The following is a 21,990-nucleotide window of genomic DNA, read 5'->3' as shown; positions in this document are numbered from 1 at the left end:
AGCTAACATTCTGGATGTTAACTATAAATGTACTCATGTCCTTGATCAACTAGGGGATTCACAAAAAAAAGAATGCTTGTGACAAGACTGAAGATTTATCAAGGATTAAATTGCAGTTGAGTACTAGAAATTCTACGTCCTCTGTATGGGATTGCTCCAAGGTTTGGATAAACAAACAAAAAAATGAATTATTAGTACTTCAGAATTGCTCTGAGTACTGAAATTTCCTTGCACTTAGTATATGTATTAATATTGCAAAAGGAGATTTTATAAACGCATTCAGATCGAGACAAACATTCAGAATTTATTTTGTGTTGTCTGTTTATTTCAGTAATGCATGTTTATATTTTTCTCATACATTAGGTGACAGAAGGGTACAGCTACAGGCAAGGGTGATAAGCAGTTGTCAGCAACACAGGAAGACTTGTAGAAAATCAAGTCATGGCTTTCCAATAAACCAACGTCAACAATACTAAAATAAAAAGAAACATTTTGTTGATTTATCCAAACCTTGCAGCAAACCTATACAAACGTCTCTGCCCTAGGCCTCCTACATTGTGCCAGCACCGCTTTAACATTGACTATAATATCTTCAGACTTTAACCACTGCCCCCATTTTTTCTGGGACTGCTATTCTGCTGTAAGCATTCACGCATCTTCTGGGTCTCGGATACATAATTTTTTTCCTCTAATTTCTCTAATATTGTCTCCTGTTGTTTTTGCACCATTATCACTTCTATCATTTATTCAGCTGTTTTCTACCTAATGAAAGACCCGATCGCAGGCCATTCTTTTTCTCCCCACCCATTCCTCTGGCTCTGTTCCTCTTTGAGCTGTTCATCTTTAACATCGTCCTCTCTCTACATATGATGCCTGACTTGCTGCGTTTCCAACATTTTCCATTTTTGTTTCACATTTCGAGCATTTTATTTTTTGCCTGCAACTCTAATTGTTTAACTTTGCATTTCAACTTCTAAACTGAGCTTACGACTATATGTCCTTCCCCATCACAAAGATTACCTCCTTCCATCAATGTAACATTGCCCATCTTTGCCCTTGCCTCAGCTTATCTGCTGCCATAACCCTCATTCATGCTTTTGTTACCTTCAGGATCGACTATTCTAATGCTCTATTTGCTGGCTGCATCTTCCACCCCCCCTCAAGTTCTGCTCATCTAAAACTCTACTGTCTGTATCCTAACCTACACTAAGTCCTGTTCATCGCTGTGTTCACTGATCTTCACTGGCTCCCAATTTACAAATTCCTCAATTTAAAAATACTCATCCCAGTGTTCAAATCCCTCCATGGTCTCACTCATTCCTATCCCTGTAATCTTCTCCAGCCCTATAGCCCAACTCTGCATTCCTCCAACTCTGATCTCTTTGCCCCACCATTGGTGGCTGTACTTTCGGCCACCTAGGTCCCAAGCTCTGGAATTCTCTCCCTAAACCTCTCAGCCTCTCTATCCCACATTAAGATGCTCTCCAAAACCTACCTGTTTGATGTTTTACTACATTTAAGGCAGTATATAAATGCAGGTTGTGGTTATTGTTCTAAATACAAGATACATATGAGAAGCAGCGCATAAAAACATTGTTGATGGCATTCTCTGTAACCTTTCCAAAGCTTACTGTGTCCTTACCTCTTTTGGTGGAGCAGAGCTGTAAAGATCTGAAGGAAATCTTCTATAAAAGTTAGAATATGCTCAGATCTACATAAAAGAAAAATAAAGCTGTTAAAAGGTCTTATTACTGGAGAAAATCGATTAAAAGTGCTTCATGACAGCAATTTCACCAAATCAATTTCCTTTAGTGGAATTTTCTTATATGGAAAAGAACAGTTTGATGTGCAACATTCAAATACAATATACAACTCAACAATCCTCTCGGAGGGTTAAATTATGAGGCGAGGTTACACAAATTAGAGTTGTATTCCCTGAAATTTAGGAGGTTAAAAGTGATTTGATCAAAGTTTTCAAGATATTAAGGCACAACTGAGAGTAGAGAGAAACTATTCCTGCTGGTTGGGGAATCTAGGACAAGTGGACATAGCCTAACAATTAGAGCCAGGCCTTTCAGGTGTTAATAGAATCATAGAATGGTTACAGCACTTACGGAAGCCATGTGTGTGCCAGTTCTCTGTAGAAGCAACTCATCTAGTCCCCCTCCCACTTTTCAGAGAATTATCCAATTCTCTTTTGGAAGCCACAATTGAATATGCCTCCACCACTCTCAGGCAGTGCATGCTGGATCCTAACCACTCAATACATAAAAAAAGCTTTTCTTCATGTTGCCATTGCTTCTTTTGCCAATTATCTAATTTGGCTTCCTCTTGTCTGCGACCATCCACCAATGGGAACAGTTTCTTCCAATCTACTGTCAAGACCCTCATGATTTTGAACAACTCTATTAAATCTCCTCTCAATCTACTCTTCTCTAATGATAACAGCCCCAGCTTCTCCACATAACTGAAGTCCCTCTTCCCTAGAGAATGGCTCTCCTCTCACGGCAGCTGGCTCCTGGAAGAAAGCTTCTGCCGTCTGCATCTCAAAAGCTTGTTCCTCAGCAGTCTGGTATTTCCTCCTGTGTTCCACTGGCATGGTGTTCTAAGGTGGATAGCTGGAGGATTGGCATGTGCTGTTGACCTGATAAGACAGCATTATCCAGGAGATCAATTCCAGGTATTCCATTAGGCACTGATCTGCGTGATTACCGTCCTACTGGTTGCTTTAAGATCTTAATAGCCCTGAAAGATAACAGCGTGCATGGTATCTGCCATGGGCTTGAACTCAAATATGCAAGATATGGTACATTGTCTCCTCTGCTGCAGTTTGTGTTTTGCGCAGGTGCCACTTCATAGGTAGGGGTTTGCTGCAGATTCCAATGTAACTGCTACAGTGCTACCTGGGAAACTCCGCAGGTAAATGGAAGCGATAAGGGTTGATCCATAAGTGCATTTACAGCACTGCTTGTGGGCATGAGGAGCAGGATTATTTCCTCCAGGACCAACGAGCTCAGCTGCTTCCCTTCCCACGATTGGCCTATCTCTCACCTCCAAATCGTCCCATTCACTCCCCACCCTGACCTCCCGCTATCTCACTGGTCTCTCCCGTCAATCTCCAACAGCTCCCCATCTTGCACCTCCATCGGCCACAACCTGGACCCTGATCTCTCCATGCCAACCATGATCTCTGTCCCCCGCGATATCTCCTCCCTCCCCGACTGTGGCCTTTTGCTGCAGATTTTCCCACCTAGCAGGCAGGCAGGGTGGGAAGTCTGATGAAAAATTTTAAATGCATCCTGCTGGTAATTTCAGCCAGGCATCCTGCAAACCTGTACTTCCAGGATTCCCTGCTTGGAATTCTCCACTGCATTCCCTATCTGCAAATATCGGAGCCCTGGGGCTGAATTTTATTAGCACACCACACATAGTGGTGGTACGCTTTGAACTCAGCAGCCTTCCGACATGGAAGCGCTGCCACTGAGCTCCCGCGATATTTTGCGGAGGGGCTCATAATGGAAGGGGTACAGCGGCCACTCCGATGATGTAAAAGAGGCGGCTGCTCCATCCCCGGCAATGGCATCTGGCGTCGCTGCGCCATTTTTAAAGGGATTCAAGCCCTTAGGATAAATTTGAAGTTTTAAAAGGGTTGTCACTACACATTTTATTGAAAAAGAATACTAAAACCTGGAGGCCCTTTCCCAACCCCCACAATGGATTTTTTATTGTCTGATAGGAATAAAGTGAATTTCAGTCCCAACACGAACTTTCCCCCCCAACCTCATCAAATTTGCCCTTCTACCCCTTCCCACCATTCCCACAGCCAATAAGAATTGTTTTTCCCACTCCCCCCGCCGAAGCTCTAGTATGAACACGAGTGATCAGAGCAAATGAGAGACACAATGAGAGAGGGATATTCTTTATAGGAAGCAGCACAATTCAGATAGTTGACTTGTAATCGGTAACTGCGGAAAGACCAATGAAAAAAATGTAGAGAGAAGTCCAGCACGGGACTGGAGAGTGACTGCATAAAAGGGAAGGGATGGGTGGAAATTGAAAGCATATTGAAATTCTCAAAAGGAGATGACTGATTTCAGGTTGCCTTGCCCCAAAGTGGCAGAAGGCATCAGAGAGTCATGAATACAGGCGGAGTTCTGAAAACAGAGGACAGAATAGAGTTATGCTAAAAAGAAAACTATTCAGTGAGATATGAGCAGGTTGAAAGTAGTGTATTGGGACAGTCCTCCAGTTGTGTGTTGTGGGAAGGGGGAACAAATAAGATCGACAACAGTCTGGGAAATTATGATCTGGTGTTTGGTAATGGGGTTGTGTCCAGAAGGAGGAATTGCTGCTTGTTGAAATTCAGCATCAGCTAGGCAGAGTTCCTTCCAATATATGGTCATAGCATCAAATTTGTTTCATGATTATTTTGGGGTTAAAGAGAGAGAGAATGGGCAGTTTTAAGTTAAGGTGCAGAAGTGTATGTGCATGTAGAGAGATGAATTAAAGATCTTTGCTATGGACAGATCATTCAGGATTAGGAGATGGTTAGAGTGAAAATCTGGCAAGGAATGAAGTTGAGAGAGATAGGGTCAGAAGAAGGTGAAGTGTAAGAGGAATCAATGGTTGACTGGTATCCAAATATAGATCAAGTTGTTCCCTGAATGGATGATGAAAGAAGCTTTTTTATTAAAGTACATTGAGAAAAGGTAGGTTTATAAAGTAAAAGCAGAGAATGCTGGAACTACTCAGCAGGTCAGACAGCATCTGTTTAGAGAGCAGCAGAGTTAATGTTTCAGGTCAACGACCTCTCATCAGAATGGTTCTGATGAAAGATCATCCATCTGAAACATTAACTCTGCTTCTCTATCCACAGATACTGAACATCTCCAGCACTCTCTTTTTATTTCAGATTTCCAGCATCTGCAGTATTTTGCTTTTGTATTAGGTTTATAAAGTGCCTTGGAATTCCCTGGAGCACTTTGTAATCTAAGTTTGACATCGCCAAGAGCTACACACCATGTATTGCTAAAGTGAAACAAAGCAAGACTACCCACTTCATGGAGTCTTGGTTCTCTTTGGTATGAGGCCAGGCCCCAACTCCTGATTTACACTTCAAGTTTAGTGTTGGTGGAAAGTAGAAACTCAATCATAAATTGTCTATTTATGAATTGTCTATTTTCATGAATGCTCCAGGAACTCAGAATTAAAAAATGTAACTGCTCAAAGCAGATATATTTAGTCAATGCCAATACATTTACACAACAGCCTTGGTTTAATTTGTGTCCAGCTGTAGAAAATAAAAATTCAGGCATTCAATAATGGCTTATTTTATTCCCTTAGTTGCATTTTGAAAACAATGGATAGTTGTTCAACTACATTTGAACCAGAAAATTAGGATACCCAATAGGCTATTTTATTTTAAAAAGTTAGCCAGTCACTTAAGAGAAAGCCCTTCCATTGGATGCTTAGGAGTCCTGAACTATGACAGAAAACTGTTTGCACACATCATACATACTACAAGGTTAACGTACACTGGAAATTTGCCAACACTGAGGAAAGTTGAAAAAGCTCCCTTTAACTCTCCACAGCATGGTTCCAGAAAACTGCGTCCAGACCGAAGTCCGTCACCAAGAACCCCCAGTTACCAATAAAAATCCAGATTTGGGGCAGATGTCTCCTAGAATTTCCAGTCAATACCATCGCAATTCCCTCTTGCCATGGAAATCAATACTTTATTTGTTGGCAGCCGCCATTACAACCCATTGTTGAAGATTATGACTAATGTACATTAGAACCACAGGCAAGTCTGCCAGCAACACAACATCATGTGTAAAGGAGCACCACAACCATTTGAGGCTAACCCTTATGATTCCATATAGGTATAGGACAATGGGCAGTTGTGCCTCATTCCTTACAAAAGAGATTGGTTCAGTGAGTCTTCTATCCCTACAGACGTTGGAGTGCATATCCCATACAACTGCAAGAATTGGCAATGCACTCTTATAGCTTCTAGTTTCTTCATGAAGGCAAAAAGCTTTATGAAGATAAACTAAAACAATGCAAGTTGTTTAAGGAGACTTAAAATGATTGGCAATCTCACATAAAATTACCAACTGCTCTACATATTACTTAATAGTAAAATTCAACTTGTTCTTTTCTTATTGCTTGGTGCTCCTCCAAAGCATACAAAAGGTGTACCTAGAACACCAACTGAAGAGCCATTGATGTCATTAAGGTTTATTTGTAGTTTTTGTGTTCACCAGGATTCATTTTCTTGATAGAAACCACAACAAGGCTCTGCAAGGCATACGTAGTTGGATCAACAGAATACCATTTACTTGCTTGAGAAGGGCCTCCAAAGTCAGTCATTAATTCCTTACACAGTTCTCAAAGATCACTCCTGTTCCATTCTACTCCCACCAACAATAGCTTTTAGGTATTTGGTGTGCACACCTCCTACTGTTGTCACCTTACTATTAGCTGGGAAGTACATTGTGGAACCTACTTCTTCCCATTCAACTTTCTCCCATTGAGGCTTCTATTTGTATATCACTTTCCAACCTACAGCCTGTTAGTCAGAACATACAAATTAGGAGGCACCAACTCTCCAGTGTATTGACCAGACTTTGGGCATATCCTTGTGGGCTTGTTGGAGATCTATTCTGACTGTAACTGATGTGATTTCTAACCATGACTGACAACAGACTGCCAGTTAGGCTAGTAAGTACAGCAAATCTCAGGCTATGCCAAGTTGGCTAATCTTTACCAGATCAACTGAAGTGGGCACAGAAGCTAATTGGAAGTTAAAAAAAAAAAATCAGTCATGAACACTGTCTGGTGACCCTTGCTAGCAGATGTGGTTGTGTGAAAATCATGTGAGAATAGAATTAGGCTTGTCTGTAATGTCCTCATAGTTGAACAGTCTGCTAACACTCATGGATGAGCTGGAGGAGATGCACTGGCATTTAGTAAATTTAACTCTACACAAAGTCACAGCTTCAGAAAAATAAATGTACATTATCCAAAATCTAATTTGGAAAGCACACCTTTCATAATATCTACAGTGAATGAGCCAACACAGTTTCCCACAAAAATAAATAAATTTAGATTTGCTGCTTCCTTACCCATTTTCTAGTATAGGCTGAAGGCACAAGTAGTTAATGATGAGATGAAAAGTTTCAATCATTTTTTTCTTGGAGTGCGAGAGCCTCCTCCATAAGTCGCTCTGCAAACTGAAGAAAAAGATGCATTTCCAACATTAATAGATTTGGGGCAGTGGGGGCAGAGGGGAGGAAGGACAGAAAGCCAGTCAGATTGTAACACCTTCTGACCTACTGATCTTGCATCAGTTCTTGCTTTACATAATAATATCTCTACTCCTCCACTCTTCCTTTCAGGCCTCTAAATTACCTACAAATAGTATATTTCAATAATCTTAAGATTCTAAATATTTCAAAAGTTACGTGACAGAAACTGGGTGGCAGAATGGGTCAGTGTACCAGCCTTTGACCTTAAAGATCCAGGTATGAAACCAGACCAGACCACTGGAATGAAAATCTCCCTTTTTCACCATGGTTGCAACAGTCCTGTGAAATTAAACAGTACCAACCCAGTTCTGGTGCAATCTGGGCTCACTAAAGAGCAAAACAAAAGGTACTTCACAAATTGGCAATGCTGTTCATATATCATCTAGATACCTGGTGATGGATGTGCAAAAAAATCATTCTTGTGCAGCAGGGATGCTTTGAGTGTTTGGGTTCAGGTAGGTTATTGGCGCATAGTACAGTTTTAGTATGCAGATAGCAATGATACACCTGATTTGCATGTGTTTGATTCTGATACTGGGGAACAAAATATTGCACCAGCCAGGACTGACACCTTCCATCTTGAATACAAAATTCACCAAAGGCGGCAAAAAAAATGAAGATACCTATTTGTGTTCATTACCAAACATGTTAACAGTAAAAATCTATCATGGGCACATTACTAAATAAAATAAAAATAATCAAGTGCAACAAGGTTTTGAAGTTTCCACAGATGTAAATTGTACTCGACCAGAAGCTTCAGTTTAACCTTCCAGCATTATGTATAATATTGTCATCTCTCAGTCACCAATATGAGTTTCACTGCCAAAGGAAAAAAAACTAAACAGTCTGACACAGCAATGTCCTTGATCAGTGACATGATTAACTATTAAGAATATTGTAAATTAACTCAAAGGGGCGAGCAGGTTAGTAGATTGAGCAGATAAGAATTAGATGAAATTAATGTAAAGAAATGTGAAGCTGTACACTTGGGGAGGAACAGAAAATATACACGAAATGGCAAAACTATAAAGAGGAGCAGAAAAATAACAATTCCGATGCATAAGTTAATTAAAGGCAGAACAATAAGTTGATAAAGCTGTTTTTAAAAAATGTTATATGGGATTCTAGGCAATATAAATCAGAGCTTAGCGTACCAAAACAAACAGCTAAAGCTAACCTAATAGCAAATCACTGGTTAGAGAGAAGTTAGAATATTGTGATAAGTTTTAGGAACCTGACTTTAGGAAAGATGTCAAGGCCTTGGAGAAGGTTTTAGAAAAGATTTACGCTGATAAACAGATTTTCAGCAGACTTATGAGAGTACCTCCAATTTGAGGCACCCTTGCGTTCACCTTTCTGCCTCAGCAGCGCCCACCGTCTTGATGGGGCTGCCGGTCAGCCTATGCTGCGGGCCCTCTCATTGGCCTCCTGCCTCAGGAACCCACCTGCCATCCTTAAATGGACGGTAAACATGGAGGCTGCCAATTAGGAACCCGCCTCACGTGAAGTTGCACCGATTGGCGCCATGACAACAAGCGCGGCCTTGGGACCCACATATGGCCCTGACGCCCGCAGAAAAATTCAGCCCATTGAAAATCCTACTAGAAACTGTAGTGGAAATGGAATCCATAATAGCTTAAAAAAAATAGATAAGTACATGAGAAAAAATAAAATGGTACAAAGCAAGAACATGGCAATAGGAGTAAGTGGATAGCTCTTTCAGAGAGATGGTGCAAGCAGAATGACTTGAATAGCCTAGCTCTCTGCTGTAAAATTCTGTAGCTCTAGGTTAATTTGTCACTGAGTTCCACAAATAGAGCAATGAGAATTTCAGATTCTCTTCGTAGAATAATAATGTCTCAATGAAGTTTAGATTAATTAAACAGTAAAAAGGGAGGAGATCCAAACCCAAGAGTTTTTTTTTAAGCCTTCATGGAATAAATCTTACCTCGTTTCATCAAATCGTCTCTTTTTGATTGTATTTTCTAGTTCAGGCACAATTACTTCATAAAATGAGGTCAATCTGCAATAAACAAAGGAAATAGTTTTCATGAAGAAGAATTAGACAAAATTACTCCAGTATATCTTATTCATTCTTAAAACCTTGTTTTTCCTAAACTATCTTGGCTTGTATGTTCTAGTTAAAATAGTCTGTCCCTGTAGTAAAACTAAACAGATAACAATATTGACAGCAGCCTGGAATCACAATACGTAATGTGCCAAGTCAAGGGTTAAAAGATGGGCCTTCCCGGACAGTTTTTTGTAAAATACATTTTCAATCTCAACTAGGTAATCTCCCCAAAAGGGAGAAAGTAGCAACCACCAACACACCCACAAAAAGCCAAAGCAAGCTGACCCACATTGTCACACAGTCATAAGTTGTTATTTCAAGAGGAATCAAGCCACTCTCAATTTGAAAGATAGGGAAAAATTCAGGAGGATGCAATCATGAAAATAACATGTATGTTGTTTACAATTAAAGATGGTCTTATCATTCAGAACAGAGATACAAGATTAAATGACATTTTTGTATAATTAAAATCCCAGTCAAGACACATTTTATAATATGCTTCCATACCTATGAATAAAGTCATGCTTTTGTATTGTCCTACTAGCTTCAGGAAAAATATCCAAGAATGCAAACAGCGTAGTACAGGTATCGCATAGATACAGCAAAATATCCTTAAATTCCTGGAAGAACAAAGACTTTGCCATTGCATTATTCACAAGTACAATCTAATCTGCATAAAATACTAGGAAAAGTTGATAAAACTTTAGAAACTTCTAACATAAGCTGCAAGTCTCCAAATACATAGGTTTTCTAACTCAGAATACGCTTATTTAGAAGATTTCTGGTTCACACAGCTTTTAATATCCACACAAAATAGTGAGTGCAACAAGCTTTGCTGTTTAATCCATAAATCTAAAGATCAGGCAAACACACAGTCCTCAAAGTAAAATGTTAACACCAATTGTTAAACTATGTACCACAACACTGAGTCAATCAATTACACACACACAGGCAGTCAGGCAAACATTTAATCTAGAGGTGGTGGTACATGCTGGAAGAACTGGTATCAATATTCATTTTGGAGAATGTTATATTTATTTGTTCATTAGATTTACTGACTAAATAGCAGGTTTGAAGAATTTCTTTCATGTAGATATTAAAAAATTATTTAAGATGGACCCCTCATGTTTGTGGAAGATCTACAATGTCAATGCAAAACAAACTGTACACATGATAGAAGCACTCCTCCCTTACATACAGTAGTAAGTCTATTATTAATAACAATGTGGATCAGCATTGTGTTAGCAAGAATGTACACAACAGGAGACAATTGCTAATAAATTAAAGCAAAGCTAACTAACCACTGCGTGTAGTGTCAACAGTACAGAAGAGCAATGTGTTTGATTGTTACAAATATAAACCAGATAGAGTTAATTACCTATTACAGGGCCTCTTGGTTCACACATCACTGGTCATTAATTTCACTACAGTGAAATATTTCTTATTGCTACAAGTAGTACATGAGTTACTATTTTATTCATCATGGCTAAATTATTTATATAAAATATACACAATACAAGAGGGTCTATGCTATAATTCTTGAAATGCGAGTAATGAACTGGAGTTATTTTAAACTTACTTTCTCATTTACAGAGGTAAAGCTATATATGTTTTAGTTATGATTTTTAAAAAAATCTTAATTTGAGCAGCACCTGTACAGGCATATCCATGAGTGAAACTTTGGTTTGCGCATCAATCTTCTGAGGCCAATTGGAATGATTTTCCAATCTTAAGCCACACTTCTCACAGATACTACTACATACCTTGAAGATAATGAGATGAGAAATGGATTAGAACTTTAAATTCATCAATACCGTTCAGCTATTTTAAACATATAAAACCGCACGTTATTGTATTTACACAGTTCAGTTTTTATTTAATGATTAACTTGGATGAATTTTCTGCTCTTCAAGGAGATGGATGTCCGTGCCGAGGAGCAGACTGCTATTTTCCACTTTTTGCACTCAATGTGGAAGTCAAACATTCTGAGGCAAAGTACAACATGGGGCATTTTGAAGTGAAGCTCTTGCTACATTGGCTCAACAACCTACCTAAACCCCAACCTCGGAACAACTGCTCGTGGCATCAGCATAACCCTTTCCATTTCTCCATCCTCAAGAAAGAGATTGCTCATATTGTACCTTACAAATCTCCCAGGACCAACCAAATTGCTCTACACATGACAGACTAGTACTATCAGGCCTCCTCAAAACATCACTCGTCAGAGTAGGCCTTAAGTAATGAAGCACTTTCTGGATAAACTATGACACTTGCAAGGTATATAATTAAGTGTTGATAAGTGAAGAATTGTTTTGTTCTGTGGACTGTGCCCAGTAGAGGTTGAGGTGGGAATATTCAACTTCATTTCACATATGATCTCTACAGTCAACAGAGAGGTGTGATGCACAAGAACATAAGAAATAGGAGCAGGAGTAGGCTATTCAGTCCCTCGAGCCTACTCCACCATTCAATAAGAATCATGGCTGATCTGATCGTGGCCTCAAATCCACTTTCCTGCCTGCCCTCCATAACCCTTAACTCCCTTGTGGATCAAAAATCTGTCTGAATCAGCCTTGCACATATTCAACGCCTTCACATCAGGATTGGATTCAAACATGTTCCAAAGGGGAAAGTACAGAATGCTAAATCTTCGTAAAAACAACACATTTCCCTTAAAGATCTTCCAGCTGTAAATGTTTGCAGCTAGTTTTCTTCCATCTGTGTTGCTTTCATTACAAACTTCCAAAAACCTTCCTAGGAGATCTATACTACATTTATAGTGAAATAGCCAAATACAGTATATACAAATCAGTTTTCTTACCTGGAGGATAGTGGGCACCGTTTCATTCAGATCATTGAAGTAATTTGGTTGTTGGTTAAAAATGTTTCCTACAGATAAGGAAAAACACAATTAAAGCCCAAAGGAAACTTGCAGAAAATCATTTTAATTTGTTCCTTTACAAAAGAAGCAATACAGTTCCTTCAGACTAACCAATCATCTTCTTAAGGAGAGCAGCATTTCCTTTTCCAAATATTACACACAAGTCAAAGATCTTTGGGATGTCAAAGTGAAAGCCATCATAGATTATTTCTCCAAAAACTTCAGGTGTAATAAAGTGCTCCTATTGAAAGAATAACATGAATAAAGTTGAAATACTAAGGTACATATGCATGGTTATTCACAAAATAGAGAATAGAGCTCCTTAAATCTCATCAAATTAGCTCTCCACCAATTGATATGACAGCCAAATCTTCAAATAAACTAGTGAAGTTAAGTCCAAATGGCAAAATGTACTTGGTATCAAAAGTATTTTAAAAATAAAAGTAAATAAATTGCAGTGGGGTCATATTTGTGAGTTGCAGTTAATTGGGCACCCTCACTGGAGAGAGCCGAAGGCAGACAAGAAGTTATTCCATTTCCAGAATCACAGAATAATACAGTGCAGAAGAGGCCCTTCGGCCCATCGAGTCTGCACCGATGCATTAAAGACACCTGACCCGTCAACTAATCCCATTTGCCAGCACTTGGCCCATAGCCTTGAATACTATGACGTGCCAAGTGCTCATCCAGGTACTTTTTAAAGGATGTGAGGCAACCCGCCTCTACCACCCTTCCAGGCAGTGCATTCCAGACCATCACCACCCTCTGGGTAAAAAAGTTCTTCCTCAAATTCCCCTTAAACCTCCCGCCCCTCACCTTAAACTTGTGTCCTCTCATAACTGACCCTTCAACTAAGGGGAACAGCTGCTCCCTATGAACCCTGTCCATGCCCCTCATAATCTTGTACACCTCGATCAGGTCACCCCTCAGTCTTCTCTGCTCCAGCGAAAACAACCCAAGCCTATCCAACCTCTCTTCATAGCTTAAATGTTCCATCCCAGGCAACATCCTGGTGAATCGCCTCTGCACCTCCTCCAGTGCAATCACATCCTTCCTATAATTCTTCCCAGAATTGCACACAGTACTCCAGCTTTGGCCTTACCAAAGTTCTATACAACTTCAACATGATCTCCCTGCTTTTGTAATCTAAGCCTCGATTGATAAAGGCAAGTGTCCCATATGCCTTTTGCACCACCCTATTAACCTGCCCTTCTGCCTTCAGAGATCTATGGACAAACACGCCAAAGTCCCTTTGTTCCTCGGAACTTCCCAGTGTCAGGCCATTCATTGAATACTTCTGTGTCACATCACTCCTTCCAAAGTGTATCACCTCACACTTTTCAGGGTTAAATTCCATCTGCCACTTTTCTGTCCATTTGACCATCCCGTCTATATCTTCCTGTAACCCAAGAGACTCAACCTCATTGTTAACCACTCGGCCAATCTTTGTGTCATCCGCGAACTTACTGATCCTACCCCCCACATAGTCATCTACGTCGTTTATATAAATGACAAACAATAGGGGACCCAGCACAGATCCCTGTGGTACGCCACTGGACACTGGCTTCCAGTCACTAAAACGGCTGTCTATCATCACGCTCTGTCTCCTACAGCTAAGCCAATTTTGAATCCACCTTATCAAGTTACCCTGTATCCCATGTGCATTTGCTTTCTTGATAAGTCTCCCATGTGGGACCTTGTCAAAGGCTTTGCGAAATCCATGTAAACTACATCAACTACACTACCCTCATCTACACACCTGGTCACATGCTCAAAAAATTCAATCAAATTTGTTGGGCATGACCTCCCTCTGACAAAGCCATGCTGACTATTCCTAATCAAATTTTGCCTCTCCAAGTGGAGATAGATTCTCTCCTTCAGAATTTTCTCCAATGGTTTCCCTATCACTGACGTGACACTCACTGGTCTGTAGTTCCCTAGCTTATCTCTACAACCTTTCTTAAATAGTGGGACCACATGAGCTGTTCTCCAGTCCTCTGGCACCTCCCCCGCTGCCAGAGAAGAATTAAAAATTTGGGTTAGGGCCCCTGCAATCTCCACCCTCGCCTCCCACAGCGTCCTGGGACACAAATCGTCCAGACCTGGAGATTTGTCCACTTTTAAGCCTGTCAAAACCTCCAATACTTTGTCACTCCCTATGACAATTTACTCAAGAAGCTCACAGTCTCTCTCTCTGAGTTCTATATCTACATCCTCATTCTCTTGGGTGAAGACAGATGTGAAGTATTCGTTCAACACCCTACCAGTGTCCTCTGGCTCCACCCACAGATTTCCCACTTGGTCCCTAATGGGTCCTACCCTTTTCCCATTGATATAGAATATCTTGGGATTTTCCCTACTTTTACCAGCCAGAGCTTTCTCATATCCTTTCTTTTCTCTCCTTATTGCTTTCTTAAGCTCCGTCCTACACTTTCTGTACTCCACTAATGCTTCCGTTGATTTGCTCTCCTTGTATTTGCTAAAAGCCTCTCTTTTCCTTCTCATTGTACCCAGAAAGTTTCTGGTCATCCATGGTTCTCTGGGCTTGTTGCTCCTACCTATTACCCTAGAGGGAACATGTTGGGCCTGTACCCTCCCCATTTCCTTTTTGAATGCCCCCCACTGCTCTTCTGTAGATTTCCCGACAAGTAACTCTTTCCAGTCTACCTTGGCCAGATCCTTCCTTATTTTACTAAAATTCGCTCTCCCCCAATCCAAAACCCTTTTTTTGCAACATGTCTATTTCTTTCTCCATAACAAGCTTAAATTGTACCATGTTGCGGTCGCTATCACCAAAATGCTCCCCCACCAACACATCAACCACCTGTCCGGCTTCATTCCCCAGAATTAGGTCCAGCACTGCACCCTCCCTTGTTGGATCCTCTACATATTGAGCTAAAAAGTTCTCCTGCATACATGTTAAGAACTCCACTCCATCTAAGCCCTTAACATGATGACTATCCCAAATAATGTTGGGGAAGTTGAAATCACCTAATATAATTACCATATTATTATTTCTACACAGGAGGAATTTTCCTCCACACAAGATCAGGTGGCAGGTTGTTCAACCTTGCCCGTCTAAAAGCGAAGACCAAAGTACGGAAAGTCCTCATCAGGGAACTCCTCTTTGCTGACGATGCTGCTTTAACATCTCACACAGAAGAGCATCTGCAGAGACTCATCGACAGGTTTGCGGCTGCCTGCAATGAATTTGGCCTAACCATCAGCCTCAAGAAAACAAACATCATGGGACAGGACGTCAGAAATGCCCCATCTATCAATATCGGCGACCACACTCTGGAAGAGGTTCAAGAGTTCACCTACCTAGGCTCAACTATCACCAGTAACCTGTCTCTCGATGCAGAATTAAACATGGGAAAGGCTTCCTCAGCTATGTCCAGACTGGCCAAGAGAGTGTGGGAAAATGGCGCACTGACACAGAACACAAAAGTCCAAGTGTATCAAGCCTGTGTCCTCAGTACCTTGCTCTACAGCAGCGAGGCCTGGACAACATACGTCAGCCGAGAGCGATGTCTCAATTCATTCTATCTTCGCTGCCCCCGGAAAATCCTTGGGATCAGGTGGCAGGACCGTATCTCCAACACAGAAGTCCTCGAGGCGGCCAACATCCCCAGCATTTACACCCTACTAAGCCAGCGGCGCCCGAGATGGCTTGGCCATGTGAGCCGCATGGAAGATGGCAGGATCCCCAAGGACACATTGTACAGCGAGCTCATCACTGGTATCAGACCCACTGGCCGTCCATGGCTCCGCTTTAAAGACGTCTGCAAACGCAACATGAAGTCCTGTGACATTGATCACAAGTCGTGGGAGTCAGTTGCCAGCGATCGCCAGAGCTGGCGGGCAACCATAAAGGCGGGGCTAAAGCGTGGCGAGTCGAAGAGACTTAGCAGTTGGCAGGAAAAAAGACAGAAGCGCAAGGAGAGAGCCAACTGTGTAACATCCCCAACAACCAATTTTATCTGCAGCACCTGTGGAAGAGTCTGTCACTCTAGAATTGACATTTATGGCCACTCCAGGCGCTGCTGCACAAACCACTGACCACCTCCAGGCACTTACCCATTGTCTCTCGAGACAAGGAGGCCAATGAAGAAGAAGATTTTTACACACCTCTGCGAATTGCACATGTATTTGCTCCTCAATTTCCCGCTGACTATCTGGGGGTCTATAATAAACACATAGCAATGTGGCTGTCCCTTTTTTATTCCTAAACTCTACCCATAAAGCTTCATTTGATGCCCCCTCCAAGATATCATCTCTCCTTACTGCAGTAACGGACTCCTTAACTAATATTGCAATGCCCCCTCCTCTGCCTCGCCTGAAGATTCTATATCCCGGGATATTGAGCTGCCAATCCTGCCCCTCCCTCAACCATGTCTCCATGATGGCTACTATATCACAATTCCACGTGTCAATCCTTGCCCTTAACTCATCCGTTTTACCTGTAATACTCCTGGCATTAAAATAGAGGCCATCCATCCTGGTCTTACTCCCTTGAAACTTACTTCCGCTGTATTCCCTCTGCCTTGTTTGCTTTCCTGTGTTTAGCTGTGTCCCTATTCTGCTAGGAGTCTGCGTCCCCTCCCCCTGCCAAATTAGTTTAAACTCCTCCCAACAGCACTAGCAAAACCGCCAGCAAGGATGTTAGACCCTCTCTGGTTCAGATGTAGACCATCCAGCTTGTACAGGTCCCACCTTCCCCAGAAACAGTCCCAATGGTCCAGGAATCTAAAACCCTCCCTCCTGCACTAACTCTTAAGCCATGCATTCATCTGTGCTATTCTCCTATTTCTATACTCGCTAGCATGTGGCACTGGGAGTAATCCAGAGATGACAACCCAAGAGGTCCTGCTTTTTAAGTCTACTGCCTAACTCCCTGAATTCTTGATGCAAGACCTCATCCCTCTTTCTACCTATGTCATTGGTACCAACATATACCATGACCTCTGCCTTATCACCCTCCCCCTTCAGGATGCCCTGCAGCCGTTCAGTGACATCCCAGTGGCATCAGGGAGGCAACACACCACCCTGGAGTCACGCTGACAGCCAAATAGCGCCTATCTGTTCCCCTGACTATAGAATCCCCTATTACTATTGCTCTTCCTCTCTTTCCCCCTTCCTGTCCAGACAGCCGGCTTGTGGTGCCAGAAGCTTGGCTCTGTCCGCACTCCCTGGAGGAACCAGCCTCATCAGCCTCCAAAATGGAATACCGATTTGCAAGCAGGACCCCAGGAAACTCCTGAACTACCAGCCTGTTTCTCTTGGACTGCCTGGTGGTCACCCATTCCCTTCCTTCCTCAAGTCCCTTCAGCTGCAGTGTGACCACCTCTCTAAATGTGCTATCCACGATGCTCTCAGACTCCAGCTCCAGCTCTGAAACCCAAGCTTCCAGGAGCTGCAGCTGGACACACTTCCTGCACACATGCTGGTCCCGGGGACTGGAAATGTTCCCGGATTCCCACATGCAGCAAGCTCTCCTGCCATGACTAAACCCTTTAAATTTAAAACTTTAGAAGACTATTATAATAAAAAAAAATCAACTAAGTCTTGATAAAACAATGACTTATAATTCAATCCAGTTTGAAAAATACCCACCAGGCCTTACTCACCAGTCAGCTGTGCTCTTTGGAAACTCTCGGCTCCCCTCATGCTCTTTGAGGACAGGTAGGAAATGAAAGGAGCTCCTCGCTCCCTCCTCACCGAACTCCCTCAGTCACAAAACTCCCACTTTACCACTCTAATGCAGCCCCAAGTCAGCACTCCAGTGCAGCCCAGACCTTTGCTCACATCTTTTAGTTGCATCCCCTCGCTGCAACTGTTTTCACTTCAAAGTGACTAATTTCACAAATGAAACAGTTCTATTGACACAAGAGAATCTCTAACATAAGATAATGTTGTGTATCCACAACAAGAGCAGCAATTGTAGTTCTAATACAGCTCTGGATCTACCTGGGGTTCTCAAAACAGCTGCTACTCCATGCATCTCTGGATCTTCAGCAGCTTACAAAGAGCCAAGTAGATCTTGGTTCAATATGGAAAATTAACAAGAAACCCTGATTTACTGTTTCTAGAGCACTTAGATTGGCTAGGATTTCTGTCACCCGTTAAGTTAATGAATTCTGATTCACCTGAAGAAAAGTGAACCACAGACAAACAGAACCAATCAGTTCCTGGATACAAAGGCAATCAAAAGGGACTGTTTATGTCAAAACCGATGAGTATCTTGCTTGAGAAAGTAACACAAGTGAGATTGATGAATGCGCAAAGTGAGGATTCTATTGTGCTGAGGTCGCGCTCCACTGCATTGTTCCTGTGTATCTGGATTAAAGAGATACATTTCGCCTTTCAGACCATCACAATTTAATTGGACTTCCCTGTCCTAAAGTTAGCCAATAAACTTTGAAATTATGGAAAGAGCAGAAACTATTTTGCAAATATCACTTGTCAGATAGTTGTCAACCTCTGGAACAAGTTGCCAGCATGTGTAGAGCAGGGATTCACTGCAAGCATTCAAATGAGAGCTGGCCAAGTTTCAGAGAGTGGCTAACAGATCTATTATATATAGGTGTGGATTATTCAAGATGTACCTTCAAGTCTTTGTGGTCTCCTGGAACGTTTGACTGCCTTCCAGGGTCAGAGAGAAATTTCCCAGACCGTCTATTAACTTAAACAGGCTTTTAAGGTTTTTACTTTTAGGCCTCCCTCAGGAAATAACATGGTCGTGGGGGTAGAGCTGATGGCATTTAGAAGCTGCACCATGCTTGATGAACCAGCTAGTTTCTTCTTTGTAGCATATTCTTATATTTGTAGGTGAATGGGGTGCGGATGGAAAGTTAATAACATGAGAATATACAAACACTATATGTACATCAGAAGATTACGCAATGCAGTCATGTGATAAGGCACTAATCTAAAGGCTTTTTGAGGTGCAATATGTTTCCAAAGTAATTGTCACAGATATAATGCAGGGGGACATTTGTACTTGCACTACAGTTATATTAATGCATTCTAGAGTGGCATATTCAAATCATGCACATCTTATGCTTTATTTGCCTAATCAGATAACTTCAGGTTTCAGGCAAATATTTTGTTTCATTACCCAAGGCAACTGATTATTGGTAATTACTCATGTCCAGAATTTCTTCTGTATTTTTTCACACAAAACAGTTAGTTGAAATAATTTAAAAGAGAACATGGAAATGATAAAATCTGTTTAAAACCAACATTTCCCAATAGAACATAGAACAGTACAGCACAACACAGGCCCTTCGGCCCACGATGTTGTGCCGAACCTTTAACCTACTCTAAGATCAAACTAACTACCTACCCTTCATTCTACTATCATCCATGTACCTATCCAAGAGTCGCTTAAATGTCCCTAATGTATCTGCTTCTACTACCACTGCTGGCAGCGCATTCCACGCACCCACCACTCTCTGTGTAAAGAACCTACCTCTGACATCTCCCCGAAACCTTCCTCCAATCACCTTAAAATTATGCCCCCTGGTGATAGCTCTTTCCACCCTGGGAAAAAGTCTCTGGCTATCCACTCTATGCCTCTCATCATCTTGTACCCCTCTATCAAGTCACCTCTCATCCTTCTTCGCTCCAATGAGAAAAGCCCTAGCTCCCTCAATCTTTCTTCGTAGGACATGCCCTCCAGTCCAGGCAGCATCCTGGTAAATCTCCTCTGCACCCTCTCTAAAGCTTCCACATCCTTCCTATAATGAGGTGACCAGAACTGAACACAATATTTCAAGTGTGGTCGAACCAGGGCCTTATAGAGCTGCAGCATAACCTCGCGGCTCTTAAACTCAATCCCCCTGTTAATGAAAGCCAACACACCATACGCCTTCTTAACAACCCTATCAACTTGGGTGGCAACTTTGAGCAATCTATGGACATGGACCCCAAGATCCCTCTGTTCCTCCACACTACCAAGAATCCTGTCTTTAAGCATGTATTCCGCATTCAAATTCGACCTTCCAAAATGAATCACTTCACACTTTTCCAGGTTGAACTCCATCTGCCACCTCTCAGCCCAGCTCTGCATCCTCTCAATGTCCCGTTGCAACCTACAACAGCCTTCCACACCATCCACAACTCCAGCAACCTTAGTGTCATCGGCAAACTTGCTAACCCAGCCTTCCACTTCCTCATCCAAGTCATTTATAAAAATCACAAAGAGCAGAGGTCCCAGAACAGATCCTTGTGGTACACCACTGGTCACCAAGCTCCATGCTGAATACTTTCCATCTACTACCACCCTCTGACTTCTATGGGCCAGCCAATTTTGTATCCAGACAGCCAACTTTCCCTGAATCCCATGCCTCCTTACTTTCTGAATGAGCCTACCATGGGGAACCTTATCAAATGCCTTGCTAAAATCCATATACACCACATCCACTGCTCTTCCTTCATCAATGTGTTTTGTCACATCTTCAAAGAATTCAATAAGGCTTGTGAGGCATGACCTGACCCTCACAAAGCCATGCTGACTGTCTCTAATCAAACCATGCTTTTCCAAATAATCATAAATCCTGTCTCTCAGAATCCTCTCCAATAATTTGCCCACTACCAACGTAAGACTGACTGGTCTATAATTCCCAGGGTTATCCCTATTCCCTTTCTTGAACAAGGGAACAACATTTGCCACCCTCCAATCATCCGGTACTACTCCAGTGGACAGTGAAGACGCAAAGATCATCGCCAAAGGCGCAGCAATCTCTTCCCTCGCTTCCCGGAATATCCTTGGTTATATCCCGTCTGGCCCCGGGGACTTATCTGTCCTCATATCATTCAAAATTTCCAGCACATCCTCCCTCTTAACCTCAACCTGTTCGAGCATATCAGCCTCTTCCAGGCTGTCCTCACAAACGACCAGGTCCCTCTCACTAGTGAATACTGAAGCAAAGTATTCATTTAGGACCTCCCCCGACTCCAGGCACAAGTTCCTTCCACTATCCCTGATCGGCCCTACCCTCACTCTGGCCATCTTCTTGTTCCTCACATAAGTGTAGAACGCCTTGGGATTTTCCTTAATCCTACCCGCCAAGACTTTTTCATGTCCCCTTCTAGCTCTCCTAAGTCCATTCTTCAGTTCCTTCCTGGCTACCTTGTAACCCTCTAGAGCCCTGTCTGATCCTTGCTTCCTCAACCTTAAGTAAGCTTCCTTCTTCCTCTTGACTAGCTGTTCCACATCTCTTGTCATCCAAGGTTCCTTCACCCTACCATCCCTTCCCAGGCTCATCGGGACAAACCTATCCAGCAGTCGCAGCAAGTGCTCCCTAAACAACCTCCACATTTCTGTCGTGCATTTCCCCGAGAACATCTGTTCCCAATTTATGCTCCCCAGTTCCTGCCTAATAGCATTGTAATTCCCCCTCCCCCAATTAAATATTTTCCCATCCCGTCTGCTCCTGTCCCTCTCCATGATTATAGTAAAGGCCAGGGAGTTGTGATCACTATCACTGAAATGCTCTCCCACCTGGCCTGGTTCGTTGCCAAGCACCAAGTCCAACATAGTCTCCCCTCTAGTCGGCCTATCTACATATTGAGTCAGGAAACCTTCCTGGACACACCTGACAAAAACTGCTCCATCCAAACTATTTGCACTAAGGAGGTTCCAATCAATATTAGGGAAGTTGAAGTCACCCATGACAACAACCCTGTTACTTCTGCACCTTTCCAAAATCTGCCTCCCAATC

At 42.1% G+C, this 21,990-nt stretch overlaps 1 protein-coding gene across 3 annotated transcripts in view; it reads right to left on the bottom strand.

The window, feature by feature from the left end:
• Nucleotides 1–21,990, bottom strand: part of ascc2 (activating signal cointegrator 1 complex subunit 2) — a 74,578-nt gene that overhangs the window by 26,946 nt on the left and 25,642 nt on the right. For all 3 annotated transcript variants that reach the window (XM_068055107.1, XM_068055109.1, XM_068055108.1), the window contains 7 exons: nt 12,374–12,503; nt 12,203–12,270; nt 11,034–11,144; nt 9,889–10,001; nt 9,259–9,333; nt 7,128–7,235; nt 1,643–1,711 (listed from right to left, as the gene is read on the bottom strand). In XM_068055107.1, coding sequence (XP_067911208.1) covers nt 1,643–1,711; nt 7,128–7,235; nt 9,259–9,333; nt 9,889–10,001; nt 11,034–11,144; nt 12,203–12,270; nt 12,374–12,503 — 674 coding nt within the window. The remainder of the gene's footprint in view (nt 1–1,642; nt 1,712–7,127; nt 7,236–9,258; nt 9,334–9,888; nt 10,002–11,033; nt 11,145–12,202; nt 12,271–12,373; nt 12,504–21,990) is intronic.

This window comes from Heterodontus francisci, chromosome 23 (assembly GCF_036365525.1).
Source record: "Heterodontus francisci isolate sHetFra1 chromosome 23, sHetFra1.hap1, whole genome shotgun sequence".
Lineage (NCBI taxonomy): Eukaryota > Metazoa > Chordata > Chondrichthyes > Heterodontiformes > Heterodontidae > Heterodontus > Heterodontus francisci.
The sequence above is the reverse complement of the archived record's forward strand: the minus strand, read 5'-3'. Positions and strand labels throughout refer to the sequence as shown.